Genomic DNA, 25,985 nt, shown 5'->3' on the forward strand with positions numbered 1-25,985 from the left:
ATACCAAATCAGAGTAATCAAGTAGATCCAAAACCAGTCTAATGTTATGAGAAATGTGTCTATTTCTCATTAAGCCTGATTGTGTCTCATCGATAATTGTGTCCAAGAACTCTTTAATTCTGTTAGCAAGTACTAAAGCCATAATCTCATAGTCATTATTGAGCAGACAGATGGGTCTCCAACTATCAATAAGAAGTAAGTCTTTGTTTGGCTTTGGAATAAGTGTTATGAGACCCTGAGTAAGAGTAGGAGGGAGGTTTTTATTCTCTATACTTTCTATGAAAACCTGCAGTAAGAACGGAGCACTTCCTCTCCATGGCCTTATCAACATCCAATCTCCAGATTTCAGACTCTGCTCCTGAGGAGAAACAGAATCATCTGGCAGATCATTTGTTGTCACGACTTCTTTACTTTTAAACATTTTGAGCATCCAATCTGCTAATGTGCTCTCTCTTCTGCTTTTCTATCATCACTACAGACGACTACAGAAGACTAAAACTCTAAATGCTCTACCATATATAATCTCAAAGAGTCAGACCGTTCTCTGTTGGAGTAATCCTCATGTACATCTTAACTAGTTCTATACAGTCTAACCATGTCCTGCCTGTCTCTTCCATTGACTTCCTAAGTCTTAGCTTTACTGTGCCGTTAGTTCTCTCTACCAACCCTGCACTTTGTGGGTGATATGAACAATGATGTTTTAGTGTTATCCCTAGATGCTGTGCCATTAATCCAATCACTTCATTTACAAAGTGTGGACCATCATCACTATAAATAGTCTCCGGGATCCCGTGTTCTGGGATGATATTCTTACATATTGCTTTGGCAACCGAAATGGCATCTGCTTCCCTAGTTGATTGATTGATTGACTGATTGATTGATATACCTTTATTAGTCCCACAAGGGGAAATTTCATGTTATGGCTGCCGACCTATTGCACGCAAGGGCGTCGCCATCTTACCCTCCAACCATACATACATTACACAAAAACATCACATGGTGAAGACAGGTCAGAGAGGTATAACAATAAAAAAAAATAAAAAAATAACTCCCCCCAGACTGAGCTTGAACAGGGAGATCAGTTCAAGAACAGAAAAAAAACACCTCTGCACATGAAAAAACTCTTAATACACCAAAGAAACACGTGACAAGCAACAGGAGTGGGTAAAGGGTGAGAGACAGTCAGTGTAGACAGTACATCCGGGCCTGCAGCCTATGCGCTGGTCTTCTTGATTCACCGTCAGCATCGGAAGGGAATAAGTGTTGAAGGCGTTTGGAGGGGGAGGGGGGATGAGTGTACATCTGCATGTGTGTATATGTCTGTGTGTGTGTGTGTGTGTGTATGTCCAGACTTCAGCTGAGACAGTGTCCTTCGCCCTGCCAGGCTAAGTAAACAGTCTTCCAGTCAACCCAGGTGGCCTTGCATAGAATGGGAAGAACCCACTATCCACTTTGCAAAAGGGCACACTATCAGTAGACAATACTTATAGTTATTACAGTTGGACAGCTCTATACAATCCATGTGAATAACTTGAAATGGATGACTGGGTCTGGGGAATTTCCCTCTCTTAGGTCTCAGATTACATACTGCACTTAAGATTTCTTGCAGGTAGAAGGCTGGATTAACTCAAAATAAACTACACTGCATGTGTTCATTGTAATAAGACAACGTGACTACTGACTGAGCCCATTGACAGACTGCCTAAACAAATAGTCCGTGTTTATTTCCAAGAAACCTTTTGACATAACCTCAAAAAAAGCGTGAGCTGGCAGGGGACTCCATAATTGGTCATAATGGCTCATTACCTGTGTGGACTCAGACTGTGGAGGCAATAGTAGATACGAAGAGTCAGCCACGCTGTTCAGCACAGAACTTACGGAGCACCAAAACTGCACACATTCCCTTTATCATGATGGCTCGTTTGAAATTTATTTAAAATACGTTTTGAGTTCAAGTTTAAGTTTCCGAGTTAAACTCTGCTACACCTGACCGTGTAAAATCTGACATTAAAAATCTGAAATTAATCTGATGTTAAAGATTATTTTTCAAAAATGATTATCTAATAATTAACTAATAGAGGCAGTATCTTGGTTACATCTCTTGGATGAATGGATGACAGGGTGCTACAGCAGAGGCTTTCATATGATTAATGCCAGATATTCATGGACTCATGCAGGATTTAATTTTTACTGAAAGAATGTTAAATATCCAAATCCAGCTGTGTGGGTTTTTGTGCTGTCACTGTGCAATGTGGACTGTGCACACCGCAGTTATGCAGGAGTTTCTTAACGTGTCGCTTCAATAGCTCTGACACATAGTATAACGTGGAGCATTTGCACACTGTTATAATGATTATTTCTTTGCATCTCTGCAGTGTTTTATGATAAAATAAAAATCAAGTGCAAAACCCTTGAAATTGATCCAGTGGTTTGTGGTTAAAAAAAAATAGCAGTTTTATAAGCTGAGGTTGTCCATTTTCTGACTTTCTTTACATTCTGATAGTTTGTAACAATATGAAGTGCAAGAAGAATTGTGAAGTAATTTTAAAATATTGTTCCTAATTTGGCAGCACGGTGGCACGGGGGCAGCACGGTGGTTAGCACTGTTACCGCACAGCAAGAAGGTCCTGAGTTCAATTCCACCATCAGGCCGGGGTCTTTCTGTGTGGAGTTTGCATGTTCTCCCCGTGTTTGCGTGGGTTCCCTCTGGGTACTCCGGCTTCCTCCCACCGTCCAAAGACATGCAGCTTGTGGGGATAGGTTAATTGGATAATCCAAATTGCCACTAGGTGTGAATGTGAGTGTGAATGGTTGTCTGTCCCTATGTGTTAGCCCTGCGACAGACTGGCGACCTGTCCAGGGTGTACCCCGCCTTTCGCCCTATGACAGCTGGGATAGGCTCCAGCGCCCCCCGCGACCCTGAAAAGGATAAGCGGAAGCGAATGGATGGATGGATGGATGTTCCTAATTTGGGAACAACACCACCTGCTTCCATGTCTTGCATTAATATTTTAATAACTTCTCTGCTTATTGACAATTGTTCCTCAGATAATTATATTATCTCTATTTGTACGATACGATGAAGGGAAAAACAGGGTACCTCTTTGAAAGTGTTGAAACACTTATGTAATTATTTATTTTTGCAAAATAGATGCATTATACTCTGTGCTTTTTCAAAGAAAATGACACTTGGGGTTCAGATGAAAGCACTGGGGTGTAACATTATTGGAGACTATGAAGATATTAACAAATTGTACAGATATGAGTGTATGTGTGTTTCGATATCTATATATAAATGTAGATGCACAGAAATGCCTGAAAGCAGTGGAATAAAGGAATAAAAAGATTTCAGATGATAAATTCAGGGGGTCCGTCTAGACATTCAATTCAATTCAATTCAATTTTATTTATATAGCGCCAAATTACAACAAAAGTCGCCTCAAGGCACTTCATAGATACAGAGAAAAACCCAACAATCATATGACCCCCTATGAGCAAGCACTTTGGCAACAGTGGGAAGGAAAAACTCCCTTTTAACAGGAAGAAACCTCCGGCAGAACCAGGCTCAGGGAGGGGCAGCCATCTGCTGCGACCGGTTGGGGTGAGAGAAGGAAGACAGGATAAAGACATGCTGTGGAAGAGAGACAGAGGTTAATAACAGATATGATTCAATGCAGAGAGGTCTATTAATTATAGCTGTCGAAATTAACGCGTTAATTGCGATAATTAAATTTTGGAATTTTTAACTATCTAGCGCAACACGCAGATAAAAAAAAAAAAAAAGGCGCTCCCATAATTCCACTTGATTTGTTTACCGCGCCACTGAAAATGGAGAAGCAGGAACAGGATGGCCTTCTGGATGGGGAATTTAAATACAAGAAGAACATAGATGGGACAATAAACAAACGCGTTGTAATTTGCACTCACTGTAGTAAAGAGTTTCAATTTCACCGTTCAAATTCGACCTTAAAATACCACCTTAATGCCAAACACGCGTTTGTCGGGGCAGCAGCTTCACCCGGCCTGCGTCAGACCACTCTTAGTGAACGCAGGCCACTCGGTAAGTCTTCTTTGGACAAACTGACCGACAATATAGCCAAATGAATAGCAAAGGACTGTAGACCGCTAAGCATTGTGGAGGACAAGGGCTTTGCGGATGTTTTAAAGGTTGCATCTCAGGACGTGTCCTACAAGCCCCCAGCGAGAAGCACAATAACAATTCGAATCCACGAACTGTATGAAACGGAGAAAAAGAAAAAAGAAGATGCTTTAGTTCACACACAATGCGTGGCTCTGACAGGAGACCACTGGACATCACTGAGTAATGACAATTACCTGGGAGTTACTGCGCATTTAATCACTGAAGCTTAGGGTCTGACATCCTTTGCGCTGACTATAATGAAAACGGAAGAGCGGCACTTTGCGGAGGCTTGTGCAGAGCAGTTCCAGACTGTTGCTCGCAGGTGGAGAATTGAGGAGAAGGTGACAACAGTAGGCACGGACAGTGCGCGCAATATGATCGCCGCGGCTCGCATCATGCCATTCAATCACATGCCGTGTACCGCGCACATTCTACAGAGATGCATCACAGTGAGTCTCGCAGACAGTGGCTTTGTCACTGCGCTGGCCAAATGCCGCAAAATTGTTGGCCATTTTAAGCACAGCCCAGCAAACACAGCAGAGCTGAACGCAGAGCAGGTGTCACTGGGGCGCAAGCAGGAGCCGTTGGCCCAGGACGTGCCTACACGCTGGAACTCCACGCTGGAGATGGTGAAGCGCTTGATCCGCAACCAAACTGCAGTAACCGCGACTCTGGATAAACAAAAGCATAAACTTGTCCTCCTGATGCCTCCAGAGTGGGACAAACTCCAGAGACTGGAGACACTTCTAGAGCCCTGCAGGTGAGCCTGTCATTGTGACCATAATTGTAGGTTTAGATTAAATGTATCAAACATACATCTTAAATCAGTTTTGTTATTATGAAAATGTCTTAATACCTAGTAATAAAAAGCTTTTTTTAATTTGCTGTCTTATCTGTGTGTGTGTGTGTGTATTCCACTGCAGATATGTGACTGAACTGCTGGGAGGAGAGGCCTACGTCTCCTGCTCTGTAGTTCTACCAGCCTTCTGCCACCTGCGCCGTGTCATGGAAGTAACTGATGAGGACCCTGCATATGTGGTGAGGTTTAAAGAGAAGTTTAAGGAAGACCTTGCTTCCCGCCAGGAACATACCAACTATGCATGGCTCCAGATCGCAACTGCACTGGACCCACGTTTTAAAGACCTACGCAGTGTGCCCAAGACTGACAGAGAAGCAGTGTGGACCACACTGGCAGGCATGCTGCATGAAGACTCTCCTAGAAGATCACACACTGCAGAAGAAGGTCCAGCCAAGAAGAGGCTGAGCCTGCTGCAGATGGACTCTGACTCTGAGTCAGAGGAGGAGGTGCAGCAGGACAGAGCCATACAGCGCTACAGAGCAGAGCCCTGCACTGCCTTAGAGGACTGTCCCTTACAGTGGTGGGCAGCTCATGCAGGAGCCCACAGCCAGCTGGCCCGCCTTGCTCGCAGATACCTGGCCACTCCTGCCTCCACAGTGCCCTGTGAGAGGCTGTTCTCTGTAGCAGGGCACATTGTGAACAAGAAGAGGTCTGCTCTGCACTCAGAGAACGTGGACAAGTTGGTTTGTCTCAGCAACTGGCTGAAGGATGAGTAGACCAGAGGACCGTGTGTTTAGAGCTTGTTCTATGGTTGAATGTGATTTAAACAATACTTTTCACTGTTGTTCCTATTTTTTTGCACTAATCTACCTTACCCAAAAGGATGATTGGAGATTTTTTCTATTTTGCCTGTTGAATTAGGCCTATGTTCTGTGAACTTGAAGATGTTTATGGATAAAACAATGTGCTAGATTTAAACGGGTGGAAAACATTCAGTAAAAATCCCTCACAATTATTTGAAGCCCTGTTCTGCTTGTACTGCTTGTACTCACAATTAATAATAAATAAAACAAACAAGTGTGTTAAAAACCACTATCTGTCCCGATTTTTACACATAATATACACATATACACATATATTTCGAGTTGCGATTAATCAATTTTTAGGCTGTGATTAATTCGCTTCCAGCACAACACCCAGCCTACGTCAGACCACGCTGAGTGAACGCAGGCCACTCAGCGTGGTCTTAGCATTAAATAACACTAACAAGTGTGTAAAAATCCGCTATCTGTCCGTATGTTTGCACACATTTTGGTCATATTTCGAGTTGCAATTAATCATGATTAATTAATTTTTAAGCTGTGATTAATCTGATTAAAAATTTTAATCATTTGACAGCCCTACTATTAATACATAGTGAGTGAGAAAGGTGACTGGAAAGGAAAAACTCAATGCATCATGGGAATCCCCCGGCAGCCTATGTCTATTGCAGCATAACTAAGGGAGGATTCAGGGTCACCTGGTCCAGCCCTAACTATATGCTTTAGCAAAAAGGAAAGTTTGAAGCCTAATCTTAAAAGTAGAGATAGTGTCTGTCTCCCGAATCCAAGCTGGAAGCTGGTTCCACAGAAGAGGGGCCTGAAAACTGAAGGCTCTCCCTCCCATTCTACTTTTAAATACTCTAGGAACAACAAGTAGGCCTGCAGAGCGAGAGCGAAGTGCTCTAATAGGGTGATATGGTACTACAAGGTCATTAAGATAAGATGGGGCCTGATTATTTAAGACCTTGTATGTGAGGAGCAGGATTTTGAATTCAATTCTGGATTTAACAGGAAGCCAATGAAGGGAAGCCAAAACAGGAGAAATATGCTCTCTCTTTCTAGTGCCTGTCCATCCATCCATTTTAATATGAATTAAAATAGAGTCATGAAAGACTCAAATGCAACATCAAGAATAAAACACAGTGAGACATGATCAAAGAAAGACACAGTACAGGGAGTGCAGAATTATTAGGCAAATGAGTTTTTTGTCCACATCATCCTCTTCATGTATCTTGTCTTACTCCAAGCTGTATAGGCTCAAAAGCCTGCTACCAATTAAGCATATTAGGTGATGTCCATTTCTGTAATGAGAAGGGGTGTGGTCTAATGACATCAACACCCTATATCAGGTGTGCATAATTATTAGGCAACGTCCTTTCCTTTGGCAAAATGGGTCAAAAGAAGGACTTGACAGGCTCAGAAAAGTCAAAAATAGTGAGATATCTTGCAGAGGGATGCAGCAGTCTCAAAATTGCAAAGCTTCTGAAGCGTGATCATCGAACAATCAAGTGTTTCATTCAAAATAGTCAACAGGGTCGCAAGAAGCGGGTGGAAAAACCAAGGCGCCAAATAACTGCCCATGAACTGAGAAAAGTCAAGCGTGCAGCTGCCAAGATGCCACTTGCCACCAGTTTGGCCATATTTCAGAGCTGCAACATCACTGGAGTGCCCAAAAGCACAAGGTGTGCAATACTCAGAGACATGGCCAAGGTAAGAAAGGCTGAAAGACGACCACCACTGAACAAGACACACAAGCTGAAACGTCAAGACTGGGCCAAGAAATATCTCAAGACTGGTTTTTCTAAGGTTTTATGGACTGATGAAATGAGAGTGAGTCTTGATGGGCCAGATGGATGGGCCCGTGGCTGGATTGGTAAAGGGCAGAGAGCTCCAGTCCGACTCAGACGCCAGCAAGGTGGAGGTGGAGTACTGGTTTGGGCTGGTATCATCAAAGATGAGCTTGTGGGGCCTTTTCGGCTTGAGGATGGAGTCAAGCTCAACTCCCAGTCCTACTGCCAGTTTCTGGAAGACACCTTCTTCAAGCAGTGGTACAGGAAGAAGTCTGCATCCTTCAAGAAAAACATGATTTTCATGCAGGACAATGCTCCATCACACGCGTCCAAGTACTCCACAGCGTGGCTGGCAAGAAAGGGTATAAAAGAAGAAAAACTAATGACATGGCCTCCTTGTTCACCTGATCTGAACCCCATTGAGAACCTGTGGTCCATCATCAAATGTGAGATTTACAAGGAGGGAAAACAGTACACCTCTCTGAACAGTGTCTGGGAGGCTGTGGTTGCTGCTGCACGCAATGTTGATGGTGAACAGATCAAAACACTGACAGAATCCATGGATGGCAGGCTTTTGAGTGTCCTTGCAAAGAAAGGTGGCTATATTGGTCGCTGATTTGTTTTTGTTTTGTTTTTGAATGTCAGAAATGTATATTTGTGAATGTGGAGATGTTATATTGGTTTCACTGGTAAAAATAAATAATTGAAATGGGTATATATTTGTTTTTTAAGTTGCCTAATAATTATGCACAGTAATAGTCACCTGCACACACAGATATCCCCCTAAAATAGCTAAAACTAAAAACAAACTAAAAACTACTTCCAAAAACATTCAGCTTTGATATTAATGAGTTTTTTGGGTTCATTGAGAAGATGGTTGTTGTTCAATAATAAAATTATTCCTCAAAAATACAACTTGCCTAATAATTCTGAGCTCCCTGTATAAGAAGTCCCAAGATATGAGCAAATGTATGTAAGGAGATACTGTAGCAGGAAGGCAGCTTCACATCTTCGCCATGTTGACAATGACTGGAACGAAAAAACAGACAAACAAGAGCTTTAAGCTTTTCTGCAAATACTTTTCATGTGTTTGTGTTTGCACGTATCTTTTATCTTCTTTACTGTCAGACAGTTAAACACCAGCGAGGCTGCAGCTGAAAGAACAAACGAGAAATGTCTTTTAAACATTACTTTAATGAAATGCTCAATCATGATGAAACAGATTCTCCTGCATCTTAAGAAAGTAAAAATAAACTAAAAGTAAACTTACTGAAAGTAAAAAAAAGGGTGAAAACTAACGTATGTGGATAAATCTGGTATATTTACACGATGAATTCAATACACATTCATATTGTTGACTTGGCTGTCTCTGACCACTACTGTGTGTTTTTTAACATCACCGGTTTTATTCAGTGGGAGACCTCAGTGCGAACTGTGAGGAGGCGCTATCTAACCTCTGAAGTGGCTGCAAATTTTACCAGGGTTTTAGACGAATGCCCCCCTGTGATTTTACCTGCACCCTGCGATTTGATTCTTAATCATTTCAACAGCAAACTGAAGAAAAGCCTTGACTCCGTTGCTCCACTCACCACCAAAAAGATTAACGTAAAACATGCATCACCCTGGAGAAACGAAGAAGTCAAAAAACTCAAAAGAAATTGCAGGGCAGCAGAAAGGAGATGGAGGAAAAATAAAAATACTATCAACCATCAAATATTTTCCGAGCAACTTAAAATGTACAATAATACATTAAGGAACTCAAGAAATTCATACTTCGCCAAAATAATCAGTAATAACAAAAATAATCCCAAGGTCCTCTTTTCCACCATAGATCATTTATTTAACCCTGATTTTAACAGCTCCCAAAGAACCCCCACAGACTCGCTCTGTGAGCAGTTTGCAGACCACTTCAGGGGAAAGGTCAGCGCCATCAGATCTGATATTTTATCTAATCGCGATATGATTGTAAACACATCTGAGGGCTCGATTGTACCTGAGGAGACACTGGACAGCTTTGCCCTGGTTAATGCTGAGAATCTTCAGAAAGTTTTCTCCACAGTGAGACCCACCACATGTCTTTTAGATCCAATCCCTTCTTCACTCTTTAAAACACTTTATGGATTTTTTGAAGCTGAGCTTTCATACATGATGAATTGCTCTCTTCAGTTGGGTGTCTTCCCTGCTGCCTTTAAAACGGCGGTGGTGAGGCCCCTTCTGAAGAAGAGCAATTTGGATTGTAATGATTTTAATAACTACAGACCTGTATCCAACTTACCATTTTTAAGTAAAATCTTAGAAAAACTTGTTTTTACTCAGATTACTGATTTTCTCAATGATAGACAGATCCTGGAGATATTCCAGTCTGGATTTAGGGTGAACCACAGCACAGAGACGGCTCTCCTAAAGGTTTTAAATGATCTTAGATGTAACTGGGACTCCCAAAAGCTCTCAGTCCTGGTGCTACTGGATCTAAGCGCAGCCTTTGATACAGTAGACCACGCTATTCTTTTAAACAGACTGAAACACATGGTGGGCCTCTCTGGTGCTGTACACAACTGGTTCACTTCCTATCTCTCTGACAGATCTTTTATGGTGAGTATGGATACATGCTCCTCTAAGATCCATAAAATGACATGTGGTGTGCCTCAAGGGTCGGTTCTAGGCCCTGTACTTTTTAATTTGTATATGCTCCCTCTCGGCGGTGTCATCAGGAGGCATGGAGTGAACTTCCACAGTTACGCTGATGACACGCAGCTGTACATCTCCGTGTCTCCTGATGACACCAGACCAATGGATGCCCTTTTTAACTGTATCTTAGATATACGATCTTGGATGGCAGAAAACTTTTTACAGCTTAACCAGGACAAGACTGAAGTTTTTTTTTTTTTTTTTTTAACTCTTTATTTTGTACTTTTTCCTTTGTATTACATACGGACAAGACAATAATAATAATAACACAACAACAAACACACAAAAAAAAAAAAAAAAAAAAAAAAAAAAAACCACGAGAGGTCCCGCCCTATAAGGCTGACTGAGACTTATAAATTATCCATTTTGTCCACTGTTTTCGATGTTTGTCAGATTTCAGTCTCAGAGTGTAAGTCATTTTTTCCATTGTATATATGTCCTCGATTACGTCCATCCAGTCTTCCAGTTTTAAAGGATCGCTTTTCAGCCAATTCTTTGTTATCACCTTTTTGCTTGACAACAACATAATCTTAAACAAATACCAGTCCTCCTTTTTTACATTTTCCCATATTCCAAAATACATTACTCGTGCCTCACACAGTACTTCATACCCCAGCACCTTCGTCATTGTTGCCGCGATTCTTTCCCAATATGATTTAATATATTTACACTTCCAAAACACATGTGAGTGATTGGCGTTCCAGTCTCCACATAATCTCCAGCATTGTTGGGGTGTTTTCAACTGCTTGCTTTTGATATACGGAGTAATAAAAAACCTAATCACATTTTTCCAGCCATATTCTCTCCATCGTCTAGAGCTAGTGGAGTTATGCTGTGTGAGACATAAGGATCGCCAATCATCCTCTGACAACTCAATTTGTAGTTCCGATTCCCACTTTTGTTTAATATATAATGTTTCATTCCTATTCGAATTTTGTAGGCCATCATATAATTTCGACAGAATTCCTGATGGAAGATTTTTATATGCACCTGTTATTGTTCCTATTATACGATTTCTTTCTCTCGAGAGCTTCTTTCTAATTTCTGTATTGTAAAAGTGTCTTAATTGAAAGTACCTAAATAAATCTGATTTATCCAATCCGAATTGTTTCTGTAGATTCTCAAAAGATTTAAATGTTGTCCCATCTATTAATGTACACATTGCTGTAATTCCTTTATTGACCCATCTTAAAAATGTGCTATCCCATTGTCCACCTTGGAATTTTCGAGAGTATGCAGGCCAAATCAGCAATTTACAATCTTCTGTAATTCTATATTTCTTCATTATTGTCCACCAGAGTTTAATAGTAAATTCAGTGAAGACTGAAGTTTTAATCGTCGGTCCTGAGGCTCAGAGAGAGAAACTCTTGTCTAAATTAGAGGCATTTTCGCTATGTCCTTCGCTACAAGTGAAAAACCTGGGTGTTATTTTTGACTCTGAGCTTGGTTTTATCCCACATGTTAAACATGTAACCAAAATTGGATTTTATCATCTAAAAAATATAGCCAGAGTCCGCCCTATTCTCTCTCGGGCCAACACGGAGATGCTGATGCATGCTTTTATTACCAGTCGCATTGATTACTGTAATGCCCTGCTCTCTGGTCTTCCTAAGAAGAATATTTCAACTTTACAACTTTTGCAAAACTCGGCAGCTCGTGTGCTGACGAAGACCAGAGGGCGGGCCCACATTACACCGGTTTTAGAATCGCTGCACTGGCTCCCCGTGTGTTTCAGGATCGATTTTAAAGTTCTTTTATTGGTTTTTAAATGTCTTAATGGTCTTGGGCCTTCTTATCTCTCAGATCTGCTTTTACCATACGAACCCTCGCGGACCCTGAGGTCCTCTGGTACTGGCCTTTTGATTGTCCCTAAAGTCAGGACACATACTCACAGAGAGGCAGCTTTTCAGTGGTATGGTCCTCGTCTGTGGAACAGCCTGCCGGAGGAGCTCAGGGCCGCAGAGAACGTACATGTTTTTAAGAACAGGCTCAAGACCCACCTTTTTAATTTAGCTTTTACTTAGCGTTTATTTATTTTATGCTTATTTATTCTATCCTGTTATTCTATTATTAATTTAGGCTTTACCTAATATTTATTGATTTTATTCTTATTCATTTTTTAATCTTCTTACTCTATTTATATTTATATTGTATCCCGTTCTTATTTATTTTATCATTTTACCCTGTATATATCCTATTGTGTCATATCTCCAGTGTTTCTTCGGAGGGGGCTCTCTGCACCGGGGCTGTGATCGACCGTGGCTGCTGGGTCTCTGGGGGGGTCCTCTCAGCCTGGCTGGGGGGGCCCAGTCTGTGGCTGTGTGCCCAGTCTGTGACCGGCTCCCGGTGCAGACACTCCCTGTTATAGTGTTTCCTCACTTGGCTCATGCGAACCTAGCCCAATTTTTACTCTTTAAGTGTGCGCGCGTGTGTGTGTGTGTGTGTGTGGGGGGGGAATATGTGTGTATTCACATCATTTATGTTAATGAGAGTGTGGGGAGTGAGTTGGAGGGTGGGGTGGGCTGCTTTTAACTATGTAAAGCACTTTGTGCTACATTTTTTGTATGAAAAGTGCTTTATAAAGATTGATTGATATCTGACTCTGCTGCTTTGTCAACAGCAGCTGTGTTGCTTCCAGTCAGTATCACGTGCTGAGCTCTTGTGCCCTCCTCCTCCTTTGCATCTTTTCAACATTTTCATGTACAAAAACGTTGATGCACAAAATCTGCCATAAAAATCCTCACACAACAATATTGTTTTTTGCTTCTTTTTTCATAAATGACTCATCATCATCATAATCATCTTTGTTTAGATGCAAGAAGAATCATATAGAAATGAAAGAGGTATAAATCTTCTGACCGAACCTGCTGGGACTGTGTGAGGTCCTGAGGCTAAGAGTAAGGATTTATCCACAGGAGAGCTGCGTTCTTACAAACCATCCCACTGTGTAAACCTGACATCTGTGGAACAGCTGAGCTGTATGATGTGTACAAGGACACAAAACATTATTTACCATCAGATCCCGAGCCCTCCATGTGTTAATCAAGACACTGCTGCTGTGCTACATCCACAAATAATGAATAAATTAGGAGCTAAAGCTAAAAGGACAGTTTATTTGTACCATCTTCATGTGAACACATTCAAGAACATCACAGATGAAGAAACATTAAAAACTTCCACACTACATAAAGCAAGAAAAATAGTTTTTCTTTCAGGTGGTTTCAGAAAAAACAGAAACATCAAACACCTCCAAGACTCTCTTTGAAAGAACTAAAAACCTTTATTCTCATGGTCCAATCATGAGTGAACTCCCCGATGAAGCCTTGTGTGCTAAAACATGTCAGAGTTTTAAAGGTTAAACATGAGTTTCCAAAACGTTTTGCTGGAGAACAATGAACTATTTGACTGAGTTTCAATTATTTACAGACGAGCAAAACCAGGACGGAGAAAAAAGGACAAAACTGACTCAGTAAAACGACAGAAAATAAGATCCCATGTAGATCTGTATTATGTAGAAGTTCAGCCCAGCAACCAGTTCAGTTCAACACAAGTTTAAATGATTCTATCTGAACTCTGTGGAGCCTGATCTCAAGCTTTTTGAGTCTGACACTGAAACCAGAGGATCTTTCTGTCTCTTCAGATTCACTGTGATCCAGTGATGGGAGTGATTTCAGCCCTGAGTGATCACGCTGATGTTTGCACAGAGCAGACAATGAGGTGAATGTTTGGGCACATTGGTAACAGTGAAACAGTTTATTAGTAACGTGGGATCGTTTGTGTTCGGAGTATGAACTGAGATTCCTGAAGCTCTTGTCACACTGGTCACAGCTGTAGTTTCCTTCCACGTGTGCACATTCATGCCTGTTACGACTACATGAATGTGAGAAGCTTCTGTCACAGTGTCTGCACTTGTGTGGTTTCTCTCCTGTGTGGACTCGTTTGTGTGTTTTAAGCCACCATGCAGTGGTGAAGGATGACCCACACTGATCACAGAGGTGCTTTTTAACCCCACTGTGAATCAGTTCATGGTTTTTTAAGTCACGTGATGTGGTGAAGCTTCTCCCACATTCTTTGCAGTATTTCAGTTTGTCTCCAGTGTGTCTACGTTGATGTGTTTTTAGGGCGTCTCGTCGACTGAAAGTTTTTCCACAAAGGTCACAACGAAAGTCTTTCCCACCACCACGGTGATGACAGGGTTGAGAACTGGATCCATCTGTGTCGCTCTGCTTCTAAACAAAGACACAAAGACAGTGTAAGTCAGTCCTTCAACATTTTTATCCTGAACGTCGCCTGAAATAAAGAGCATCTCTGCAGACGTCCAATTACATTTGACTGTTTCAGTTAACACACTCAGTTTACTGGGCTGCAATAACTACAATACTACCACCATAATACTACAGTAATACTAAAATCATAACTGACATGAAAATCTGAATAATCACTCAGAGCTGCTTTTCCATGCAGTAGAATTGCTAACATGCTAACACAGTTTAATGAGCAGAGTTGTTCCAAACAGTCAGGCTAAAATGACAAGATAACAATATAAATACATACCTCACAGTAACTGCACTTGTAGAGTCTCTTTCTGGTGTGGATCTGTTGGTGTCGTCTCAGGTAATGTGGAGATTTAAAAGTCTTCTCACACAGGTCACATTTATAAGGTCTCTCCTCAGTGTGGGAAAACGTGTGATGTTGCAACTGTGTGTGAGTTATAAACTCTTTGCCACACTGTTCACAGCAGTACACATCATGTCTGGTGTGAATGCGTAGGTGTATATTTCGGTACCCTCTCTGGCTGAAAGTTTTTCCACAGATGTCACAGCTGTATGCCTTAATTCCAGAGTGGGTAACTAGATGACTCTGTAAGTGGCTACTGCGATTAAAAGCTTTGCCACACTGATCACAGCTGTATGCCTTAATTCCAGAGTGGGTAACTAGATGATTCTGTAAGCTGCTACTGTGAGTAAAAGCTCTGCCACACTGATCACAGCTGTACGCTTTAACTCCACTGTGGATGAGATGGTGTGTTTTTAGGTGACCCTTCCTGGAAAAAGACTTTCCACACAAGTCACAGCTAAACGGTCTCTCTCCAGTGTGGATCTGCTGATGACGTTTTAGTTCAGCCCTCACAGTAAAATCCTTCCCACACTCGTCACAGCTATATGCCTTAATTCCAGAGTGGGTAACTAGATGACTCTGTAAGTAGCTACTGCGAGTAAAAGCTCTGCCACACTGATCACAGCTGTACGCTTTAACTCCACTGTGGATGAGTTGGTGTTTTTTTAGGGAATCCTTCCAGGAAAAAGACTTTCCACACAAGTCACAGCTGAACGGTCTCTCTCCAGTGTGGATGACCTGATGATGTTTTAGTGTAGACTTCCTAGCAAACTCCTTCCCACACTCGTCACAGGTGTGTTTTTTCTCTCTCTTTCTTGGTTGAGGTTTGTCGGCCTCCTGAGAGCGCTGACTTCTCGCTCCATGTTGGTCCTGCAGTGACAGAGATACAAACAGAGGCAGTGAGTGAAATGCAGTCGTGGAACAAACTCAACCTTCAAACTCCCTCCATTAACACTAGTTTTAAACCTGAAGGTGGAGTGTGGCACCAAACACCTTAAAGGTCTCTTATCCCCACCTGCTGGTAGTTCTAACACATTACATCCAACCTGCTGTTAAAAATAATTCATGACTTTTTAAAAACACTAAAATCATGCCCATCCCTCCTGATTACACACACACACACACACACACACACACACACACACACACACACACACACACACACACACACACACACACACACACACACGTTGTTTGTTCAGTGATAATAAATCCTATGTTTGTTTATTTGTTTATTCAAAAGGAACCCCATTAGCTTCCATGTTGCTCGTCTACCGTCAAACACAATCACATAAAATATTATACAATAAAGTGGATTCAAGATATCAACATAATTTGCCTCTTACATCCACAGTGAGGTTTCACAATTAAAATATAAGCAATCAATAATAACAATAATAATAATATCAATAACATTGAGGCACATTAGACAAAAAACAAATCATCTCTTACAATATTACAACAACTAAAAGTTCTCTAAATCGGTGTTTAAATGTTCATTGAAGGTTTGAATAGTTGCTAATTCTCTAATTTTATAAGGCAATTTATTCCACTTAAAAGTTGCTCTAAATATAACAGTTTTACAAAAAGTTTCTTTTTTTTTGCCTGTCCCGTTTGGTTCTTTTGCCATCAGAATTATTGTCTAAAGGCGATGAAAGATGCCCAACGGATTTACTTTATCAAATGGACCATTACGGCAAGGCTGTGATGGTCCATTTGATTCACCTTTTATTGTTTATTTTATTTATTTATTTATTTTCACTTGCTAGATACAGGACAGACTTGAATGAGGAAAAGAAAAGGGAGAAAGGAAGAGGGGGAAAAACAGCGGAGAAGAGGGACGGGGATAAAGGGCAAAAAAACAAAAACCAACTAAATAAGCAGACAAAAAAATACATATATCGATCACCTGGATCATCTGTTGAGAAAGAAAAAAAGAAAACAAGCAGAAGAAAACGAGAGCAATACAATAAACAACATCATGATGATATATGGGAATATGACAGTAAGTACTAAATATTAAACATTATTGTGCAGCACATAATATCGACAGTGCACAGTGTGCTTTGAGGTAGGAGCCAAAAAGGGTGTAGTTTGTGTGTGTGATCACCCGTGTGTACACCTGTGAGCATGGACGCGCTTGTTTTTTAAAAGGTTCCTTCATGTAATGATCTGCTAGAGGGTGTGGGGGGGCCACAGCCCCGTCATCCAGGGCATGAAGCAGGTATGGAGGAGATCAAAAACTCCAGACATCCAGAGGCCCCCAGAACACAAGAGACCAAGGAAGACCCACAGAGGGGCAGCTGTGCCACTATCCCAGAAAGAGCTGAGGAGAGTCCCAGATGAGGGCTCACCCAGCAGCCACGGAGCAGAAGCCAGGGGGGGTTGCAGTGACGCGCCCGTGAGTTCCGCCGGCAGCCAGCTGTGCCTGAGTGACCGAGCCCCAGGCCAAGAGGCCGAGGACACCCCACCCCCGAAGTGGCCCGAGCGAGCCCCAGGCTCCAGGCCCAGATAAGCAACCACCAAGGAGTGAGCCGGTGTGTACCTGGAAGCCCATCCCCGGACACAAAGAACCACCAACGCACTGATGTCTGACGGCGTCTGCCACTGGCAGGGGAAGTGGTGGGGGGAGATAGGCCTCCAAACCTTGGAGGGCCTGAGATGTCCCCAGAGAGGTGGCGTCTGATACCCAACCTGACATATAGACACAGACAAACAGGCACACACAGATACAAACATCCATTCCCACCCTCATGCTCTCATATGCAATTACTCAACACTCAACCGACGTGGAGACAGACATAGAGAGACACCGTACACACAATCACACTCCCCAAGCGTACTCTAAGCCCCGGATCTAGGCCCCTGGAGGGGGAAACTGCACCCAGACCCAGGTGGTGTTACCCTTTTTTCCCTGCGGTGGGGAGAGGTAGACCGCCCCGACTCCGCAGCAGCAGGGAGGCCCCACACTCCAGACCCCAGTTGGACGGCCAACTCCTCCTCCCGGCCCCCCGCTCCAGCAGGTCGCAGAGAACGGGGGTGTGAGAAGACTCCAAAACCTCCCTCCACCCGCTCATATGTAGTGTTGATGCATGTGTGTTCTAAGGTGCATTTAAAACCCAGGAGGGCATGGAGCTACCTCATTTTTATGCTACCATCTCTACATTGTTTTAACTCTGTGGTCAAAGGAATTTCTTTGTCCCCCTCCCCAGCTTCTCATCTGATTGTAACCTGAGGATTTTTTTACATTAAGAAAAAGGCACCAAACATCAAACCAATTTAAGCCTAAACAGTAACACATGAACGTAGAGCAGGGCGATATGACCAAAAATATTAACAGTGCAAATGCAAATTCCTCGGAGCAAATGTCGGCCAATTTCCACTGGAAATGCCTTTTGGTTAAACTGTCAGCAAGGAATTTGTATTTGCACTGTTAAATTGTTTTATAACTTCAATACACATAAAAAACAGCTGCTTGTTTAAGTGAAAATACATTGATGGGATTTTTTGCACTAATAAAGTTGTGGAGTTGTAAAGTATTTTGTCTCGCGTCAATTATATCATCAGCTACATCGTTATCGCAAATTTTCAAATGTATATCGTGATAAATATTTTTGGTCATATCGCCCTGCTCTGTCTGTCACCTTCTGTGTTGAGCTCATTGTTTCCTCTGTAGTGGCTGAGCTGAGTCCAAGTAGCTGAAAATGTTCCTCTGCTCTCCGTCAGACTCTTCTCCTCCTGCTGATCACCTGGGACACAAAGCGGATCTTTGTTAGGCTCCACACTGCACTGAAGAGTCAAAGTGTCTCATATGTTCACCTGACAAGTAAAAGAACACATTTTTGCTTCCCGAGGTGGGCAACTTATTGGAAACAAGCACAAAAGGTTTGAGCATCGATACAAAATTTAGCAGTATAGCAGGAGAGACTGAGGCCTGTTATTAGACTCAAATGCCCAGTGGGCTGACACACCAATATACACATACACACGTGTTATATGGGAACACCCTCAAATCACGTGATGCCCAGAATTGTACAATACTGATGCTTGAGAGCGCGCGTGTGATCATAGCTGGACTGGCCATCGGTTATACCGGGAATTTGCCCAGTGGGCCGAGATGACTTTATGTCATCCATGAGGGATGCATTTGACATGTTTCACATATTACAGCCCAACAAGTTACTTATAGCAATTCAAATACGAGCAATCAGTTTTTGGCACAACACCGGCTATTGCAGTTAATAATACAACAGCTTCTTGCCATTTTTTGTGTTTCTTTTTATCGCTGTGTAATTGAGTTCAATTGAAAGCCTGCAGGCGCTAGTACCTCTTGCCACAAGTTCCCAGAATCCTTTGCGATTTTACCCCTGAATGACGTCACGTTTTTGGTGGGCCGATTTTTTGGACCAGTCCAGCCCTGCATGTGATGCAAGTATCTGTAGTGTTGAGCGCGTGATCAGTGGTGAGAAAAACAACTCACGAAACTTAACCTTTCCATACTCGTGGCTCACTTCCACTTCTAAACTATTCGTTTGCACACTTACACACACACACACACACACGCACACACACGCACGCACGCACACACACACACACACACACACACACACGCGCACACACGCACACACACACGCGCACACACACGCACACACACACACAGATGCTGTTTCCTGTTTTGCTACACTCTGGAGAGCCTCGCCTTTAACGGTTTCCTCTCACAGAGAGCAACAGAAAACTTCATTCAGAAAACTTCGAAAAACTCAAGATTGACTGAACTCAGTTCAAAGTTACCTTGACACTTACCTTTAGATGTGAGAGGTAGTGATGGTCCGCTTGAAGCTGACGCTCCGGTGTGTGTCAGAAAACTCAACACGCTGCGTCAGAAGCACTGTGTCGAGGCTTGATTCGTTTGGCCAGAGTCACGTGATTAGTGACGTCTGAAGCTTCATTTACAACGTACCTGTCACGGCGAGTGAGATAAGCCGTGTGAAAATAATGAATGAGGATCCAATCGCAGGCAGTAGTGGAGAAGTGAAGGTGGTTTATTGAACACGAAATAAATATGGACAAACAGCAAATGGAGCTCGAACTAAACTACACTGGAAAACAACTAAACTACAGAGCACAAACCTGAATGAGAACGAGCAGAGGAGAATAACGATGGACAGCAGGGAGAACACACGGATGAGACATGGTGAACAGACAGACCAGCAACTACAATGACGGAGGACACGACTTAAATACACAGAGAAACACAGGGGAATTACACACAGGTGGTGTGACAGCGCCGTGCCGTCTTTGCAGTTTTAAGGCTCAGGGAAACGCTCTTTAGCGGCCACGACCGCTGGCAAAAAGGAAAGGCTACTCTTTATAAAAAGGCAACCGTCATCACATTTTCTGACCAATCATAACAACCCATTTCACACACGTCTTTAAATCACAAAAATTACACATAACATATAATGTAATTGCAAGGAGGTATTTCTGTAGTCTATTGATACTAGATAGTGGAAAAGGGGTGGGATTAAATAAGCTTATGCTTCTTCCTGCTCCTTTTTGAACATGGACGTTATTTGGAGTTGTGGTTGCTCGTTTTCCTTTTGTTTGCTTTGTTCATTTGTCTCTTTTAATTCTATTTTTTTATACTTTTTCAACATGTTCAAAATAAAGATTCAATCAATCAATCAATAAATCATCCTCTGCCGAGCAGCCTCTGAACCATGAAGAAACTTTCCTGAACTTTACACTGGTGTATAGTGTTACACAGCATGATGTTTCACTGTGAGTCTGAAGTTTTGATCATAGTAAACCTGCATAACTCCTGTTGTTTTTTTAAATATAGAAAATAGAAGCATAGGTGGGAATAATAAAAAAAAAACACCCCCTCCCAAAAAAGCCAAACAAAACCAAAACTCATCTGTTATGAAAAAATTGTATAGTGTGTATAGTGCGGTGCTGCCTTCAACATCCTCCTTTTATTATCTCACACTGTAGAGACTGTAATAAAAACACAGGGAACAGACTTGGTTTTTAGAGAGAAGTTTGGCAAACAAGGAAAACTGAGAACATTTTTTTTAATTTCCATTACTTCACTTTTGCTTCATAGCAGCCACAGGATGGCACCAGAGTCCAGTTAAAAAACAAAGTTTAAAATCTGTTTTTCTTCACACCCCTTCACGCTCTTCTTTTTGTTTACATCCAAAATGTAATTTACGGTTCCCACAGTTCCCAGGGACAAACAAATCTAACTAAAATCTGCAGTGATGAATGAGCAGAGAACCCAACCCCAAATCCTCCAATCATGTACACCTGACACCAGAGCGGTGACAATGAACAGACCAACCAAGTATTTTTTGTCTTTTTTTCACGGATTAGAGCTGAAAGAAGAAATTCTTCTTGCTGGGAGCCATTTTCAGAAGCAGATTACATACTGCACTAAAGATTTCTTGCAGGCAGAAGGCTGGATTAACTCAAAATAAACTACACTGCATGTGTTCATTGTAATAAGACAACGTGACTACTGACTGAGCCCATTGACAGACTGCCTAAACAAATAGTCCGTGTTTATTTCCAAGAAACCTTTTGACATAACCTCAAAAAAGCGTGAGCTGGCGGTGGACTCCATAATTGGTCATAATGGCTCAGACTGTGGAGGCAATAGTAGATACGAAGAGTCAGCCATGCTGTTCAGCACAGAACTTACGGAGCACCAAAACTGCACACATTCCCTTTATCATGATGGCTTGTTTGAAATTTATTTAAAATACGTTTTGAGTTAAAGTTTAAGTTTCTGAGTTAAACTCTGCTACACCTGACCGTGTAAAATCTGACATTAAAAATCTGAAATTAATCTGATGTTACAGATTATTTTTCAAAAATGATTATCTAATAATTATCTAATAGAGGAAGTATCTTGGTTACATCTCTTGGATGAATGGATGACAGGGTGCTACAGCAGAGGCTTTCATATGATTAATGCCAGATATTCATGGACTCATGCAGGATTTAATTTTTACTGAAAGAATGTTAAATATCCAAATCCAGCTGTGTGGGTCTTTGTGCTGTCACTGTGCAATGTGGACTGTGCACACCGCAGTTATGCAGGAGTTTCCTAAAGTGCTTCTATAGCTCTGACACACAGTATAACGTGGAGCATTTGCACACTGTTATAATGATTATTTCTTTGCATCTCTGCAGTGTTTTATGATAAAATAAAAATCAAGTGGAAAACACTTGAAATTGATCCAGTGGTTTGTGGTTAAAAAAGAAGAAGCAGTTTTATAAGCTGAGGTTGTCCATTTTCTGACTTTCTTTACATTCTGATAGTTTGTAACAATATGAAGTGCAAGAAGAATTGTGAAGTAATTTTAAAATATTGTTCCTAATTTAGGAACAACAACACCTGCTTCCATGTCTTGCATTAATATTTTAATAACTTCTCTGCTTATTGACAATTGTTCCTCAGATCATTATATTATCTCTATTTGTACGATACGACGAAGGGAAATACAGGGTACCCTTTTGAAAGTCTTTCAACATTTATTGTATTATTATTTATTTTTGCAAAATAGATGCATTATACTCTGTGCTTTTTCAAAGACAATGACACTTGGGGTTCAGATGAAAGCACTGGGGTGTAACATTATTGGAGACTATGAAGATATTAACAAACTGTAAAGATATGAGTATATGTGTGTTTCGTAATCTATATATAAATTTGGATTCACAGAAATGCGTGAAAGAAGTGGAATAAAGGAATAAAAAGATTTCAGATGATTAATTCAGGGGGTCCGTCTAGACATCCATCCATTTTAATATAAGTTAAAATAGAGTCATGAAAGACTCAAATGCAACGTCAAGAATAAAACACAGTGAGACATGGTCAAAGAAAGACACTCTATAAGAATTCCCACGATATGAGCAAATGTATGTAAGGAGATACTGTAGCAGGAAGGCAGCTTCACATCTTTGCCATGTTGGCGATGACTGGAACAAAAAAAAAGACAAACAAGAGCTTTAAGCTTTTCTGCAAATACTTTTCATGTGTTTGTGTTTGCACGTATCTTTTATCTTCTTTACTGTCAGACAGTTAAACACCAGCGAGGCTGCAGCTGAAAGAACAAACGAGAAATGTCTTTTAAACATTACTTTAATGAAATGCTCAATCATGATGAATCAGATTCTCCCGCGTCTTAAGAAAGTAAAAATAAACTAAAAGTAAACTTACTGAAAGTAAAAAAAAGGGTGAAAACTAGCGTATGTGGATAAATCTGGTATATTTACACGATGAATTCAATACACATTCATATCTGACTCTGCTGCTTTGTCAACAGCAGCTGTGTTGCTTCCAGTCAGTATCACGTGCTGAGCTCTTGTGCCCTCCTCCTCCTTTGCATCCTTTCAACCTTTTCATGTACAAAAACATTGATGCACAAAATTTGCCATAAAAATCCTCACACAACAATATTGTTTTTTGCTTCTTTTTTCATAAACGACTCATCATCATCATCTTCATCTTTGTTTAGATGCAAGAAGAATCATATAGAAATGAAAAAGGTATACCGTATTTCCCGGACTACAGAGCGCACCTGAATATTAGCCGCACAAGCTAAAATCAGGGGAAAATCCTGTTTTGTACATACATTAGCCGCACCTGACTAAAAGCCGCAGGTGTTTCAATGTTGACTTATCATATGTAAGAGAATATGCACAAAGCAAATTGTCAGGAAAGAGATGGCTATTTGGAGACACGCCTTTTATTAATATTTTGAAAAACAAGTTATGGGTACATATTTGCATAACTTTTTAGGTATATGTACAAGTAGCGGTAATTACAAGTAGGCTTTAACAAGAAGAAAAGTCAGTCATTCACCATCTTTCTCTTTTTCCTGCGCACTAAAACCACCAAAGTCCTCTCCTCCAGTGTCGGAAACGAACAGGCTCAGGGTGGCTTCGTCATCCACTCCATACACTCTCAGCTTCTTTCCTTCGTTGTCACTTTCAAAACCAAACAAATCCTCGTTGTCAGTGTCAGAGTCGAACACCCTCAGAAGGGCCGTGGCGGTGTCCTCCTCTCCATCATGCAGCAGTCCAGCCCTTCGAAATCCGTTGGTGATCATGGATGTTTTCACACTTTTCCACGCTGTCAGAATCCACTGGTGGAGTTGGGCATAACTTGCTTTTTGCAAGTTTATCGCCGCTCATCATCCACGCCTCCAGCTGAACGCGTAGCGCTAATTTGAAGTTTGTTTTTCGCGCTACTTCGTACGGCACTACGTTGCCTGGCGGATGGACATGTGACCAACATACCACTCTTGAACCCCGATCCTTCCGCCAGGCAACGTAGTGCCGTACAACAACAGCGGAACAAACAAAACAAATCCGCTCATGGACAATCCATAGAAAAGCCGCACCTGACTAAAAGCCGCACGGTTCAAAGCTTGTGCAAAAAGTAGCGGCTTATAGCCCGACAATTACGGTAAATCTTCTGACCGAATCTGCTGGGACTGTGTGAGGTCCTGAGGCTAAGAGTAAGGATTTATCCACAGGAGAGCTGCGTTCTTACAAACCATCCCACTGTGTAAACCTGACATCTGTGGAACAGCTGAGCTGTATGATGTGTACAAGGACACAAAACATTATTTACCATCAGATCCCGAGCCCTCCATGTGTTAATCAAGAAACTGCTGCTGTGCTACATCCATAAATAATGAATAAATTAGGAGCTAAAAGGACAGTTTATTTGTACCATCTTCATGTGAACACATTCAAGAACATCACAGATGAAGAAACATTAAAAACTTCTACACTACATAAAGCAAGAAAAATAGTTTTTCTTTCAGGTGGTTTCAGAAAAAACAGAAACATCAAACACCTCCAAGACTCTCTTTGAAAGAACTAAAAACCTTTATTCTCATGGTCCAATCATGAGTGAACTCCCCGATGAAGCCTTGTGTGCTAAAACATGTCAGAGTTTAAAAGGTTAAACATGAGTTTCCAAAACGTTTTGCTGGAGAACAATGAACTATTTGACTGAGTTTCAATTATTTACAGACGAGCAAAACCAGGACAGAGAAAAAAGGACAAAACTGACTCAGTAAAATGACAGAAAATAAGATCCCATGTAAATCTGTATTATGTAGAAGTTCAGCCCAGCAACCAGTTCAGTTCAACACAAGTTTAAATGATTCTATCTGAACTCTGTGGAGCCTGATCTCAAGCTTTTTGAGTCTGACACTGAAACCAGAGGATCTTTCTGTCTCTTCAGATTCACTGTGATCCAGTGATGGGAGTGATTCCAGCCCTGAGTGATCACGCTGATGTTTGCACAGAGCAGACAATGAGGTGAATGTTTGGGCACATTGGTAACAGTGAAACAGTTTATTAGTAACGTGGGATCGTTTGTGTTCGGAGTATGAACTGAGATTCCTGAAGCTCTTGTCACACTGGTCACAGCTGTAGTTTCCTTCCATGTGTGCACATTCATGCCTGTTACGACTACATGAATGTGAGAAGCTTTTGTCACAGTGTCTGCACTTGTATGGTTTCTCTCCTGTGTGGACTCGTTTGTGTGTTTTAAGCTGACCTGCAGAGGTGAAGGATGACCCACACTGATCACAGAGGTGCTTTTTAACCCCACTGTGAATCAGTTCATGTTGTTTTAACTCAGTTGATGTGGGGAAGCTACTCCCACATTCTTTGCAGTATTTCAGTTCTTCTCCAGTGTGTTTACGTTGATGTCTTTTTAGGTTCTGTTGCCAACTGAAAGTTTTTCCACAGAGGTCACAACGAAAGTCTTTCCCACCACCACAGTGATGACAGGGTTGAGAACTGGATCCATCTGTGTCACTCTGCTTCTAAACAAAGACACAAAGACAGTGTAAGTCAGTCCTTCAACACTTTTATCCTGAACGTCGCCTGAAATAAAGAGCATCTCTGCAGACGTCCAATTACATTTTACTGTTTCAGTTAACACAGTTTACTGGGCTGCAATAACTACAATACTACCACCATAATACTACAGTAATACTAAAATCATAACTGACATGAAAATCTGAATAATCACTCAGAGCTGCTTTTCCATGCAGTAGAATTGCTAACATGCTAACACAGTTTAATGAGCAGAGTTG

General features: G+C 41.5%; 3 protein-coding genes across 9 annotated transcripts in view; 1 reads left to right on the forward strand and 2 right to left on the reverse strand.

Moving 5' to 3' along the window:
* LOC309714057 (uncharacterized protein) overlaps window positions 1–25,985 on the reverse strand; it is a 256,151-nt gene that overhangs the window by 225,112 nt on the left and 5,054 nt on the right. The window contains exon 4 of the mRNA XM_082546138.1: window positions 23,419–25,712. Within this exon, the coding sequence (XP_082402264.1) occupies window positions 25,020–25,712 (693 nt within the window). The 3' untranslated portion in view covers window positions 23,419–25,019. The remainder of the gene's footprint in view (window positions 1–23,418; window positions 25,713–25,985) is intronic.
* Window positions 1–25,985, forward strand: part of LOC309714070 (uncharacterized protein) — a 277,839-nt gene that overhangs the window by 108,840 nt on the left and 143,014 nt on the right. The gene's annotated exons all lie outside the window — the stretch shown is intronic.
* The window catches only part of LOC309714058 (uncharacterized protein), a 93,862-nt gene that overhangs the window by 26,398 nt on the left and 41,479 nt on the right, over window positions 1–25,985 (reverse strand). For 5 of the 7 annotated variants that reach the window (XM_082546147.1, XM_082546143.1, XM_082546140.1 and 2 more), the window contains one exon: window positions 13,333–14,468. The exons of 1 other annotated variant lie outside the window; for it this stretch is intronic. In XM_082546147.1, the coding sequence (XP_082402273.1) occupies window positions 13,776–14,468 (693 nt within the window). In that variant the 3' untranslated portion in view covers window positions 13,333–13,775. Of the gene's footprint in view, window positions 1–13,332; window positions 14,469–14,793; window positions 15,727–18,500; window positions 18,606–19,659; window positions 19,810–25,985 lie in introns of those variants that run through there. One more of the 7 variants, XM_082546139.1, reaches the window with a different exon arrangement.

Source organism: Aulonocara stuartgranti (assembly GCF_965226115.1).
Source record: "Aulonocara stuartgranti genome assembly, chromosome: 9".
Lineage (NCBI taxonomy): Eukaryota > Metazoa > Chordata > Actinopteri > Cichliformes > Cichlidae > Aulonocara > Aulonocara stuartgranti.